Raw genomic sequence first — 15,775 nt, forward strand, 5'->3', positions numbered from 1 at the left:
ATTGTTGAATTAGATAAAGTTACTGCTAATGTTATTTTTAAAATATCATTGATATCAAATTTATCAACATTAATACTTCCCATTCTAAATACTTTTTTTAATACCATTGTATAACCAACAGTTCCAACTGATAGTAATGCTCCATTATATAAACCAGTGATTATCCCCTTCTGAACCGCCATTCCTTTAGAAAAAAAATTACTATCTTCAAAATATTTTTTGATCTTAGTTATAATTATTTCAACATTTATAGTATTATTAGTTTCATTTCTATATATTTCAGTTATTATTTTTTTATTATCATCAATGATAAAATCCTCATCTAATTCATAAAATCTTAAAGATTCTCTAATTAAATCAGTAATCTTTTCTACATTGATAGTTTCTTTATTTATTGTTGTTTCATATTCAAATGTTGTTTCATTAGAAAATGTAATATTTTTAATACGTGTTATTACATCATTAATATCAAATTTCATTACTTTCTCAAGTTTAAGATCAAATCCAAAACATATACTCGGTCCTACTGTAATATTCATTAATATAATGAAAAAAATTAATCTCTACATCTTATAACTAATTCATAAATTACAGGAAAGTTATTCAAATCAATTAAGTAACCATTATGATTTCTTACTTCTAATTTATAATTATTGAATAGTGAAATACAAGTTTTAAAATCGCACTCAGCTAAATTATAATTATAATTTATTTTTGTTCCAAATTGTTTAACATTTTTTAAAGGTAAAATAGTTAATATACTAGAATTACAAATTGTATCTTTAGTTGCTTCGAATGTGTTTGTAAGATCAATTAAATTGCAATAAATATAAAATTGTGTAAAGGGCTTAATTCCTAACAATTTAGCTATTGGTTTTTTTACTCAAAATGCATATTTATTTCATTATCAAACTTTATTTTGATTTTATCAGAATTAACACTTTTTTAAAAATCTAATGTTAAATCCAGCATCACTACCTAATTTGATCCGAGCTCTTCAATTTCTTCAGATAATGTTTCTAGATTATATAATCCTGGTTTTAGAAATAGAGGATGCCATTTATTTATATTTTTAATATGAACTAAAAAGGCTCTATGTTCAATAGTTTTATCCGATATATTATAAAAAGAATTACATAAACTTATATTTACTAATTTTAAATCTACACAATTTTTAAATTATCTAATTGTACTAGTAAATTATGTGATTTATAATTTGTAAGTTTTCTAAAATCAACAACTAAAATCAACCACCAAAAAAATTACTTCGAACCACCAAAAATTAATTTTAATAAAATTTTTCCTAAATAAATGGATGAGAAGATAGGATGTGAAATTTGTGGTGAACTTCAAAGAAAAAGTGATATGGCTCGACATATGAAAAAACAGGATGAAAATTATAAACCCCCTAAAATAACTGCCCAAATTGTAATAAATTATTCTCAAGAAATTATGTTAAAAAACATTCAGAGAAGTGTAAAATTAATGACTCAACGGTTAATGTTGATAGTAACGAAAGTAATAATACTTCTGTTGAAGTTGCACCTGAAAATATTTGGAAAAGACCTTTTTTATTTTATGACAAGAATAATATAAAAGATCATTTCTGTGAGCCTTGTCGAATAAAATATAGCCCTGAAAATATAGAAGATTGGGAGAATCATCAATTTCGTAAAGCACATATAGATAAAATTTCTAATAAATATGAAGCAGAATTTAATGAAAGAAAAAATAATATATAAGAAAAAATAAAATATGAGAAAACGTTACCAAATAATAAAGAAACACTTGAAAAATGGGAAAAGCAATATAATGAATTAGTAAGAAAAACATATTATTGAAAATATTGTAAATTGATTATTACAACAAGTAATTCAAATCTACATAATAGAACAATAAAACATAAAGAAAACGTAAGAAGATACCAAGAACTTAATGAAGATCTATTACCAAGCTATGATAGAAAAAAATGCCCACAATGTATTTATGAGTACTTAAGACAAGAAGATTCTGTGATATTTTGTAATAAATGTGGATGGCAAAAAAGTTTATGGGGTGATGAAAAAACTAGAGATATTCTTATTGAACCAAAATTAAAATATCTAGATGAAATTTTTACGATATTTTCTATGGAAGATCATACACCAGAATATAAGCAATGGCTTGAAAAAATGAAAATGATAGAAAATAAAAATGGTGAAATAACTAAGAAAGATATGATAAAAACAATTATTCCATCAACATGTAACACAAAAGAAAAGAAAATGTATTTATATTTATTATTTAACGATTATTATAAAAAACCTAAATTAACAAACAAAGATATGGAAAATATAAAAGAAACATTCACAAACATATTAAAATATTATGTGGATATTAAAATAAGAGATTCAATTAATTATGAATTCTTTTTAAATAAGATTGTTAATTTTTTGAACATCGATATTATAATTCCATTTGATGAATTAACAAACAAAAAGGAAACAAAGAGAGCGAGATGAAATGTGGAATAATATAGAATTTCATTTAAATGAGAAAAATGAAATGGAAGAACCTTAACAATTATATGAAAATGAAGAAGCTAATAGTGATTACGAGTATGATGATATTGATTTTCTGTTTTAATGACCGTAAGGTAATGTTTTTATTCCGTCACCCAAAATATCTTTTATCATCTTTTATCGTCGAATGGATTTAAGCTAGTTTTTTCAACACCATTAATGTACATCTCGTGATCTTCTGATCTTAAACAATTCATTTTATGTTTCATTACAATTGAGTTATATAAAGACTTTATATAATCTTGAAATTCTACATGTTTATCAACCACATGCTTTGTTATTCCTTTTAACTTTTTTGCTTCATGATCTTTTGTTCTATAACTATAATTTACCAGGAATTTTCTTATTATCATTGCTAAATAATTCATGATCTTTTGGATAATTGCTAAAATCAAAATGATGTTTTAATGTTTTTAAGTCTTTTGTTATGTCATTTGTCTTGATTTTTAGTATGTTCGCATCCGTATTTTTGGGGATTAATGGGAACTCAGAATTGAATGTTCCATCATCTGTTGATAAATCATAAACATAATCTGTTGGGTTATATATTTCAAATAAATCTTTAACTTCTTCTGTTAATTCTTTTTCTACATGCCTTAAATTTTTACTTTTAACTATTACATGAATATAGAATTCATCATTATATTTAATTGCAAAATCTTTAGGATTATTTACATGTATTCCATAACATTGTGATGATTTCATAACATCTATCTATTTTAAATGTTTTATTATGATAAACTTCTTCACAATATTTTTTAATTCTTTCTAATAATTTCTAATCTTGATTGCATAAATACTAACAATATTTATTACCCCAAACATAATTATAAACACCTGCTGAACCATCACCCATAAAAAATCCTTTAATAAAATATTCTTTTCTAATGTTTCAGGTTCTCTATTATAAATATTATCAATTATTTCATCAAATGACATATGATTCATTCTTTGGAAAAATCTTTTATGTAATAATTCATCTCCAATTTTTATTCATCTCCAGTTGGTTTTATTTCGTTTAATTAAACTGTGGTCTTCAGTAACATCTACAAACCCTAATTTAGTTCTAACTCTATAAATCTTTTTATTTGTTTTATGTCTAATTATATTCTTTAATTTTTCTATCCATTTCTTGTCCAAACATCCATTAATCCGTTTATTTATATTAATTCTTTTTCACCATATGAAATATAAAGTTTATTTTGATGAGGTATTATATCTGAAATTCTTCTAATTAATATTTGATTATTATATTTTAATAATCTTGGGGTATCAGCTGTTACAGAATCAAAATATAATATTTCAATATGTTTTTCCCCAAAAAGTGGTTGTAGAACATTATAATAAAAATCATACATTAATAATTTTGACACTTCTAAAACAGTTGAACCTATAAATATAGGTTTATTAAATTTCATTGACGTTCTTTTTAATTTTACTGCTGTTAAATAATCTTCAAATCTTTTATTTCCTCAATGTCTAGGACTTGATTGTAAATGTCTTAATCGTTCAGAATCATTTACTAATTCAATATGATTTCTATTTCTAATATTTTCACATGTTTTTCCATAAAAACTATTATTCATTAATTTAAAAAAATCTTTTTCAAAATCTGTTTTTGATATGGTTCTCTGTTGAGTATGGAAATCTATATATTTTTCTAACCACTTCGATTGATTAAATTCAATATATCTATGTACTTTCTTTAATTTCATTCCTTGTTTTAGATAAAATTTTAACTTTCTATAATGAACAATATACTTATATTTATTATTTTGTATTAATATTAATTTTTCTGTAAAAACATGATCTTTCGGTTTTATTTTTTTCTGATATTCACTTAAATAACTGTCATCTACGGCTAAATGTTCTGGGCAATATGGTAAATTTCTTGTTTTTAACTTTATGTTATCAGGATATTCTAAATCAACTATAAAGAAATAACCAATTGGTGCATCATCTTCTAAACTCATAATTGCGCTTTCTCAATTAGTTTTATCATCATTTTCAACTTCTGTTTATATAAAATTTTTATATGGTTGAGGTTGCATCATTGCCCAACCATATAAATTATTAGTGTCAATATATAATAATTTATATTCATCATTTGCTTTAAAATGTCTATCTCCCATAACACCACTAATTCAACCTCTAATTGATTTTTCAAATAATAAAACCATGTCTGGTTCTTTTAATAAATCTAATTCTACATTTGTATATTTTAAACCACATTGCCAGGTTAAACCAGGACTAGAGTAGCAATAACAAGGATCAACATTAAAATGATTTAAATTAACTTCTCTAAATTTTTCAAATATATCAGCCAATATCATAACATCTGATTTTAAGTGTAAATCTACTAATTCACCATGATTTTCTATCTTAAAATGATTCCAAAATATTTAATGTTCTATTAAAAACTTCATCTTTCACAAACTCCTCTTTTAATTGATCATAAAATTGTTCTTTTGTTAATTCTGTTACATTAAAATCATCATGTGTTTTATGCGCCTTTATATCTCAATAATTTAAATTCTAGTTCATTTGGGTAATAATGTCGAGTTATTACAAAATCATTATCAACTAAACTTTTTGCTAAATTATCTAATGAACTTGCTAACAATCTATAAGAATCTAAAAATCTAATGCAACCAAATTGAAATGAAATATAATTTTAAGATGTTTTAGCTTATAGTTTAAAATTATAATTTCTTACATTTAAATCATTTATAGCATTATATTCTTCTATTTCTTGATTAATTGTGCCTAATTTTCCTGATAATTGTTTCGTAAATAGATGAGTATCATAACCCGATAAATTATGAAATAATATTGGTACGAAATTAACTTTCTTAGCTTGTAAATTGCAATCTTTATGAGCAGCTCCACGATATTTGGAATTTTAATGATCATGATCTCTAACTTTTTTATCAAATGAATAAAAACGTTTTTCACACTTACAACAATGAGTTGCATAATTAAAATCAATTTCATCTTCTTTTGTTATAACTATTCTTTTGTTTTTGTTTAATAATTTTGCAAAATCACTTTCTAATTCAATTATTTTATTACAAAATTCATTTGCTACATCTTCACCTCTAAAACAAATATATTGACTTAAATATAATTCAGAATAATTTGATTTTATATAAATTCCATAAGCAGCACCTCTTTGATGAATTCTTTGGTTTACCTTTGTCAGTGATATGAGGTTGGCATTGAGCCAATTCATGTAAAATCGCGGTACTTTTTTATGTGAGCATTTGTTTCATTGGTTCTCGGCTTAAACAACGTATAATCGATGCGATTGAAGACATGGCGAACCTCCGTCGATGTACATGGTCAACTGATTTAAAATTCTATGAAAATTCTTAGCTCTCGCATATAAAATTGCAATGACCTCGATTTGGGGGCGTCATCTCTACGAGCGAATAGGATTGGCTGTTTTTGGGATATACGGGGAATTCCGGCACTACTAAAATAATTATGGGAATGGCGTACGTTTCATTGGATTAGGTGTCGTATACGTGCGAATTTTAAATGCTCATTGCTGGTGAGGATGTAATTATTTCACACATCCGCCATAGGTATTGTTTCATTTAAATACCTGGTGATAGTTTTGATAAACATTGATGTGTAAGCAAACATTCACTTACACGAGGCCTCCACCTGTGCGCGCAAAGTGCTACACGACACACACAAGCTCGTACAGTACACTACTCAAGGTGATGCTGTAACGCGTGCGCGTTTGACATGAAAATAGGCTGCATAATCGTAGCAGAAGATGAGCGCTGTGTTTTCTGTTTGATGGAATTTGTAATAAATTGTAATTTCTTGTGACCTGAAAATATTAAGCAGCAAACTAAAAGTATAGGTCGAGGTCTGAATATTGTAGTCGTAAATTCCAGGATTTAAAACGATCTAATAACCGATTTCTTCTGTACCGGTATTTTAACTTCCGCGGCCAACATTGGAAGAGGTTTCCAGGACCCAATATTCAGCCACCCTCTGATATGTGACATCATATGACATAGTCATATATCTCATAGTGACTATATCAAAGCTGGTAACTTAATTCAATGTACTGTTTCATTTTTAACACAGAGATGACGCTCTGGACGAAGTTATAATTTTAGAATAATTCTCGAAATCTACGCTATTAGACAAATTTCCCATGCACAACGTAGATCATTTTTGTTATATCCGGCAATTTGTATTCCAGATTATTTCCGATTATATTGGGTTGAATGGTGATAGAAGTTGATGTTGAAAAGATTTTTGAATAATATTTTATTAATAATTCATTCCAATAGATTTATTTTACAAGGTGAATTAATGTGCGGATGACTACATCACTCGGGTGTGAACGGGCACCTTGCACCAAGGGTCGGTACCGTAGCAGTCTTAAATTCCTTGTTTTTTGCTGAGAAAATCAGTGGGAGTCTTTAACTTCGAAAGCTTGGCAGACAATGTCCTTGAAAGTCCTAATTTTTACAGGCAGACCGAAATTATCACCGAGTTGTATGACAGTGTGGCGTGTGTTTATTCATGCAGACGTATTGCGTAGCAGCTGTTGGCGTAGCCATACTACGCGAGGCAAGCGTGCGCTGGCAGATAACTAGTATCTCACACTGCACATACTACAGTGACATTGTGGCATAGGCTCATATTGATGCACGCATTATGAATACGCCGATTTTTCATACAGTGAAATCAAGTTTTTTTGAATGAAGTTAACATTATCATAGATTTTCATTTAAGTTATTATCGGTCACATTATTACTAAAAAGACTTTGAAAGTGATATACATTGGTTTGTCGATCTTTTTGTACTTTAACCGGCCATAACAAATCGATCTGACGTATTTGTTACACCTACTGTAACAACTAGAATTTTCAGTGCACTCGGGAACTAGCTCATCAAAATAAATCCAAAGTCATCAATTCCATCTTGATAGAATATCTTTTATTCAAATGCTTGGTCGGCTTCCGACCGACCGCAACAACTGCTCAGTACAAACTGCCAACTAAAAGTGTGCGTTGTGTCCCTCATTCTGTTTCAACTGACTATTATATCTATATATATATTCCTGCATAGTAACAAAAACTTAGGTATGAAAAACAAAGGTGACAGACAGTGAGTAGACAATTTGAGCAACAACATGCCATAAACAAAGACAGAAAGAACATATGACTAATTACTTTACAAACACGACTAACAAATACATTTCTAAACAAAACAACAAGTTGCTATACTACCACTGTCTTGAGGCGCCTAGTTCCACCGTAGTGTCAAGGGCAGTTGTGAAGCGAACAGATCTGCATAATTAAAAGAGTAAGAATGATCAATGTAATATGTTTTCATTGATATTATAAAAAAAAACTTTGCCTCGAGAGCACAGGACCGTTGGCCTTCTAGTTATAGTTACTGGATATTGATCAATTTTATATAATGTTTCATATTTCCGGTAATCTGTTATTCTACCAACATTTTCCTGAGTTGGATGTAAGCAACTAATAATTGCCCACAGAAAACATTTGTTGTCTTCATTTTGAAAATTTATAATTGCTTTAGTTCAGATTTATTTTTTAAAGCTGTTTTTTTTACTTGTTGAGGTTTATCATCTAAATATTCTGTTCCTAAAATATTTCTATTTAAAACTTGTTTGTGTTTGTGTGATTCGAGATGTCTTTATAATTCCTTTTTGTTATAAATTCATTACAAACATCACATTTTATTTCATCCACATTCATATTTACTAATCATTCTTTTCTTTCATTGGAATTTTCTGGAGTTTCAAAATCTATTAACATTTTTTATATGATTTGCAGTTTTTTCATGGCGCGATTTTTGAGGTTTATCGATGAATTTTTTACAATACGCACAATAATATTGATTTTTATTAACATCATTGTTTTCTGTCTAATACTCACTGTCTCCAATTTATAAGGAAAAAAATTTACTTGTGGTGATGAGTGATTAAAAAAAGCAAAAAAATTAAATCATTTAACAATATTTCTATATTGAAAAAGTTAAATGAACTGGGGCCACCCGAGCGGGATCACCTTCCCCCTGTGTATAACAAACACGCAATCAACCGTTCTGGTCAATGCCTCGCTGCGTCGATCTATCCAAGAGCAGCTGTTGTTACCCGCACTCACTGTACATAGCACAACGCAATCGACCGTTCTTGTCAGCGCCTCGATCAATCAAATTGTCCAGATAAGTCATTTCGGATTCTTAATGTTTAATTAATTTTATTATCAATTTATTTTTAATCAACAACTTCTAAATCATGATGCCCGTCTTCATTTTTCCCATGGTAAATTATTTTAAATCCTTCGAATTCCTCTGTTCTCAATGAAACCCATTTATCAGGTAAAAATACTTTAAATTCTCGCGTTCTCCATATTTAGTTTTTATCTTTTCTAATTTCAATATTTTGTGTTCAATTTCTTTTGTAACATCGACTAACTTTTTTATTTCAAATTGTTTTTTTGCTGGTTTTATTCTGTTATTTATTGTTGCTAAGAATACCTTTCTATCTCCCATTTATTAGAAAAAAAAAATTACTTGTGGTGATGAGTGGTGTGTTGACCTCACGACCTCTGATCTGAACCCCTCATATTCCAATTACTTATATACCCCTGTTTTTAACCTTTATTTCATACCTGACGATGATCTCTAGGGTGAGATCAAAACGTCGTGTATTCTATACATTTTAGAGTGAATAAATAAATTCTTGTTGGTTTACCTTTGTCAGCAGTATGAGGTTGGGAGTATGAGCCAATTCATGTAAAATCGCGGTATGTTTTTTTATGTGAGCATTTTTTCATTGGTCTCGGGTTAAATGACATACAATCGATGCGATTGAAGACATGACGAACCTCCGTTGATGACATGGTCAACTTTGTTTAAATTCAACGAAAAACTGTTTTTGGCAGGAAAATTCTTAGCTCTTGCGTATAAAATTGCAATCACCTCGATCGGGGGCTTCGTCTCTACGAGCGAATGTGATTGGCTGTTTTTGGGATATATGGGGAATTCCCGGCGCTACTAAAATAATTATGGGAAAGCCATTAATGGCGAACGTTTCATTGGACTGGTGCCGTGTATGTGCAAATTTTAAATGCTCATTGCTGGTGAGAATATAATTATTTCACATATCGCCATAGGTATTGTTTCATTTTAATACCCGGTGATTGAGATTGAAGTGAAGCGAACGTTCACTACACAGGCCTCCACTTGCGCATGAGTGCTAAACATTAGACTGCTGCACACAAACACACGCTCATACAGACTACCGGTATGGTGATGCTGTAACGCTGCTTGGCGCGTGCACGTTTGGTATGATAACAGGCTGAATGATCGTCGTAGCAGAAGATAAGCACTGTGTTTTCTGTTTGATAGAATTTGTAATAAATTGTAATTTCTTGTGACCTGAAAATACTAAGCAGCAAACTATAGGTATAGGTTGAGGTCTGAATATTGTAGTGGTAAATTCCGCGATTTAAAACGATCCAATACTACGCCCTGGTGTTTTAGCTTCCACGGCCATACATTGGAAGAGGTTTCGTTCCCAAGACTCAATATTCAGCCACCCTCTGATATGTGACATCATATGAATTTTATTTGAATATTTTTTCATATTGTGAACGATATTTTTTTGAAAATATAAAATAGTTTCCCTCCCGCGCCTGCCTGTACCCTACGAAATTTTGGACGTAGACCATAAACAAATGTTTATCTTTGGTCTTATTTGACTACAAAGTATTACTGTAAGAAAGATAAAATACAATATAAACTTCTAGAGCTTCGAAGTCACATATTAATAAGATTTTTCAAGCAATGCCCTTACTCCAAACAACCTCTAGCTTTTAAGGTAAACCACACTTTTGCCCATGGGCTATTTATTTTTAAATTCTTTTGATCTGTAGATAGTGGGTTTTTATCTTATTATCTGTTCACCACGTTTGAGTGTGGTTATCGTTCTAACATAAAATGTTTATTGATATATTTCAATACATACGTATGTAAGTTGTAAATCGTCAATAAAGCACTATTATCATTATTATTAAAAGTTAAATTCATTCTGGTCCTCGGCCGCTGTTGATACTAGATTTTAAGGACTTCTAAATCCATACTAAAAAACAATGATGGAGAACAAACCTAGTTAAAGTTTGTGCAGCCGAATAAACTGAGCAGTCACTTCGTTATTAAAATCAAACACAATTTGTGATCTCCACTAGTATTTGCAAAACCTGGTTTACATTGTACGATCAAGCTTAAATCCACTTTTGGTCACAAATTGTCAATAAGTGTGAAGATATGTAAACCGACCGGCGATAACTAGCCGAAGTTATAATGCGTTTACAGATTACGAAACCATTAATGAAGCTGAAAGACATACGGACACATTTGATTGAGCCAAAACAGTGTTGATATTGTGCGGCTGGGCGTTGTTTGGTGAATAAAACGTAACGATATCTACCATGTCAATAATTACCCGCTTACAATAAAAATCCTGGCTATAAGAAAGGCCATATTCAAAATGACCGTACGACCAACACTATTGAAAACTATAATAACTATAAATGTCCATAAACCTATACAAATCAAATGGAAACCCCGTTAGAAAAAAAGAATATTAAAATGCGGGCGGCGGCCAGTTTTGAACATGCACACTACTGAATGTTAGTCCAGCACATGTTCCGCTGCGCTAATGGGTCTGTTCAGTTGACGACTCGTAGAGCTATTATATATTAGAATTCAATGTAGCTTAGATATTAGGTTCACACCTACGTTCATTCTTGTTCGCTCTTCTGACCTGGTAAAATTCTTTTACGCGATATTAATTCATAATAAATTACTATACGCAAATTCGAAATGATCAGACGCTGAGTTATATTTCTCTCTGAGTTGAAAATTACGTTTATAAGCTGTTAGTAGTTGAATCTGAGAGGAGATACATTTTATGAGGAATATCTGTCTGGAAAGTGGAAAAGGAATAATCATGAGAATTACAATACGGATTCTCGCAGCAGTAGTAACACTAATGATAGAAATAATGATAACACTAATAATAACTAATGTCTCTAATGTTAATGCTTCATAGAATATCTATTTGATCATTTATTTCTTTGTACTTGACTCATTTTACCAGATGAAATACACGATGGACAGAATTTGGAGTTATATTACCAGTAGTGTGAGTCAACTATATGCTCGACAGTAAAACAAGGTGTATATTTCCAGATGTATCCGATCTTAGTATGCTCCATACCACGAAGTTGTCTCTGCATGATTTTTCTAGCCAGAATATGAAAATACTGAATATTGTATTATGTATGAATAAAGAACTTGTGTAGTGTACTCTAAATCACTGGTATTTCACCTTCATATTATGATACATTATACATTTTATGTACATGTATACTGTTGCTCTATTGCTATTTGTTAGATAAGTCATAAAGGTTGCGATGTGCCAGTTTTCTGAAATGAAGTGTATGTTTGTTGTGTTAGTTGGACGTTTTCGTACGAATTTGTATGGGGTGTGTCCCATTATTTAATGCAGTGTCCGAACTGAGCGGATAAACAAAGAACACAAAATTGCCTCAATGATATCTAAATCGCTACCGCCTAATCGGTACAGGTTGAATCTAGATTGTTCTACCGAATTAGGCTTGCTGTTACCAGTTTGGAGAACATTTCTTTTAAATTCTGGTTTGTAATTATACAAAAATTGATAAGTTCAACGAGACTTACCTGGAAGTTGAAGTTTGACTGCGATTCTCCGGAGTGAGGTCGAACTGGTTGGGATAAAATGAGATATGCACCGAACCCTCAGTATTTAACAACTTTTTATGCAACTTCAACTTGCAGGTAAGTCTCGTTTAACTTATCAATTCTCCGTCATTTCAGTGACACTAGTAGGGATCCAATGAGACGTTAATGTGGGTGAATGAAAAGTATCTACAATCAACAGAGATTGAGAACAACAATCCATATCAAAACAATAAAATCACCTCTTTATCTACCAATTATATAAGACTTATCAGAATCTTACAATATACCAATTCCTGATTTCAATAAATCCCATGGATAGAATAAGATATACCAGTAATAGGGGATTGTGGCTTTCATACCAAAGGTCGAAAGGTCGAGCTCGTAAAAATGAAAATAACAATAATTTCCATTTGAATTAGTCGCGCACACTCCTAATTCAACTGGAAATTATTGTTATTTTCATTTTTTACTCACTCACCCTTTCAACCTTTGATATGAAAGCCACATTCCCCTATTACTCTTAAAATATTCATTTACATGGATAAAATATATATGAAAAACATATAAAAGTAATTAGTAAATGGCTTTTTCAGGTCGGAGGTCGAGCTCTTATAAATAGATATATTTTAAACATTATTTCAATATTTATATTGTTACGAGTTAGATTTTTAAACATTAAAAGTGTGAGTAAAGTGTGGTTGAAATAGTTCATATATATACACATGAATAACATATAAATGAATAACTTCTAAATGAATAAAATGTGTCAAATCAATTTAAAAAAAAAAATTAGTATTAAAATGGAAGAAAATAAGTACTACTGTTCAACATGTAATATCAATATAGATAAATCCCAAAAATCAAGACACAATAAAACTAAAACACATTTAGAGAATAAATTGGAATTATAATATGAAGATGATATATTAGAAACTAAATTAGATGAATTAAAGAATGAAAAAGAAACATACAAATGTGATACATGTAATCAATCATTCAGTGATAAAAGATATTATAATGAACATTTAAAATCAAAAAGTCATATTAGAAATAAGAATAATGATATTTTAGGTGAGGATTATTTTGATGAAGATAATGATAAGAAACAGATGACAATTAAAAGAATAAGAAATAAATTAAACAATAAAAGACCATACATGGAAGATGTAAGAAATTATATTAATTCATTAGATAATAAAAAAGATATAGAAATAACCGAAGCATTTAAAAGTGATATTGGTCCAGCAGCTATTGAGTTTAAATTTCATAAAGGGAAAACATTAGAAGAAAATAAAATACATTTAGAAAATATGAAAAATATTATAAAAATAATAACTGATGTTGAATACCCTAAATTTAGTATATCTTCTAAAGTAAAGTTTATAAAATCTGAAGATAAACCAATATATAATATAAATTCTCATTCACAACATATTATATCTAAACAACATATAGATGAAAAATTAGATAAATGTTATAATGAAGTAAAAACTAAAATAGAAGAGAAATATTTTGAAGGGTCTGGTTTAATATTTGATGAGATAATATTTATGACTTTACATGTTTATAACACAAAATATAATAAGTTAGCTAAATCAAAACCAATAGATGAAAATAATGTATCATATTATAAAGAACCAGATATTGAAGCATCAAGTTATATTAAACCACCATTTAAAACTAATGCTGTTATAAATGTACAAAATTTTGATGATAAATGTTTTCTATGGACAATTATTAGTTGCTTACATCAAACAGAAGATATTACACATAGTTTTAGATTAACAAATTATAAACCATTTGAAAATAATTATAAGATAGATAAGTATCCAGTTAGAATTAAAAATATCCCAAAAATAGAAAGAGATGATAATTTAAGAATAAATGTATTTGATTTAATCAAATTACCAAAAACAAAAGGCAACAATATAAAATATTTTACATTAGAACCTTTATACCTATCAAAAGAATATGATTCAAATGATGTTATAGATATATTATATTATGAAAATCATTATATGTGGATTAAACAAATCGATTTATTCTTTAGAACAGAAAGTGATCATCATCGTAAAATTTATCTATTGAAAATGTTTACATAGATTCAGTAATGAAAGTACATTATTAAATCATAAACAATTATGTGAAAATCATGATTATTGTAAATTAGTTTTACCAAATGAAAAAGATAAAATATTAGAATTCAAAAAATATGATTACAAGAATAAAGTACCATTTGTAATATATGGAGATTTTGAATCATTAAATAAAGAATTAACTGATCAAGATAGAAAAGAAATATATTATAAAAGAAAGAAATTAAATTCTAATGAAAATGATTTTTCAGATGAACCACCAAAAACAAATACAATTAAAAAGATTCATCAATCAGCTGCTGCTTTCGGGTTGTATATAAAATCTGATTATCCAGAACTAATTGAAAGTGAATATTATCATTATAGAAATGAAAATGTTATCAATCATTTTTGTGACTTATTAATTGAATATGAAATAAGATTTAGTAAATTATTGAATACAAATTATAATGACAGAAGAAGATAAAGAAGAATTTGTTGCAGGTAAATGTTATTATTGTGAAAAGATATTTAATTATAAAGATAAAAAAGTAAGAGACCATGATCATTTGAACGGAAAGTTTAGAGGTGCAGCGCATGAGAATTGTAATTTGCAAGCAAAGAAAATACATTTTGTACCAGTTATATTTCATAATCTATCAGGATATGACGCACATTTATTTATCAAACAGTTATGCCATTAAATAGAAGAAATCAATAATGAAATAGAAAGATTAAATTCAAATAGATCAAAAGATAAAATACCAACTTATAAATTTAAAATGTTAGCTAGAACATCTGAGAATTATATATCATTCCAATTTGGTTGCCTAAGATTTATAGATTCATATAGATTTTTAAATAGTTCATTGGATAACTTATCAAAATCATTAGTTGATGATGAATTAAGAATATTAAAGCAACACTACCCAAATAATGATGATTTGCAATTAATGAGATATAAAGGTGCAATTCCATATTCTTTCTATAAAAATCATAATGATTTTAATATAACTGAATTATTGAAAGAACAATTCTATGATGAATTAAAAAATGAATATGTTAAAGATGAAGTATATAATAGAACATTGAATATTTGGAATCATTTTGGAATGAAAAATCATGGACAATTAGTAGATTCATATCTAAAATCAGATGTATTATTATTAACTGATATATTTGAAAGGTTTAGAGATGTAAACCTAAAATATTTCAATATTGATCCTTGTCACTGTTATTCTAGCCCAGGTTTAACATGGGATTGTGGATTAAAATTTACAGATATAAAAATGGATTTGTTAACAAATATAGATCAATTATTATTATTTAAAAAATCTGTAAGAGGAGGAGTTT

At 28.6% G+C, this 15,775-nt stretch overlaps 1 protein-coding gene across 3 annotated transcripts in view; it reads left to right on the plus strand.

Moving 5' to 3' along the window:
• The window catches only part of LOC141908978 (ubiquitin-like protein 5), a 50,277-nt gene extending 38,337 nt beyond the window's left edge, over nt 1-11,940 (plus strand). For all 3 annotated transcript variants that reach the window (XM_074799286.1, XM_074799285.1, XM_074799287.1), the window contains exon 5: nt 11,725-11,940. In XM_074799286.1, the coding sequence (XP_074655387.1) occupies nt 11,725-11,768 (44 nt within the window). In that variant the 3' untranslated portion in view covers nt 11,769-11,940. The remainder of the gene's footprint in view (nt 1-11,724) is intronic.
• The last annotated feature ends 3,835 nt before the right edge of the window (nt 11,941-15,775 follow it).

The sequence above is a fragment of the Tubulanus polymorphus genome, chromosome 7 (genome assembly GCF_964204645.1).
Source record: "Tubulanus polymorphus chromosome 7, tnTubPoly1.2, whole genome shotgun sequence".
Lineage (NCBI taxonomy): Eukaryota > Metazoa > Nemertea > Palaeonemertea > Tubulaniformes > Tubulanidae > Tubulanus > Tubulanus polymorphus.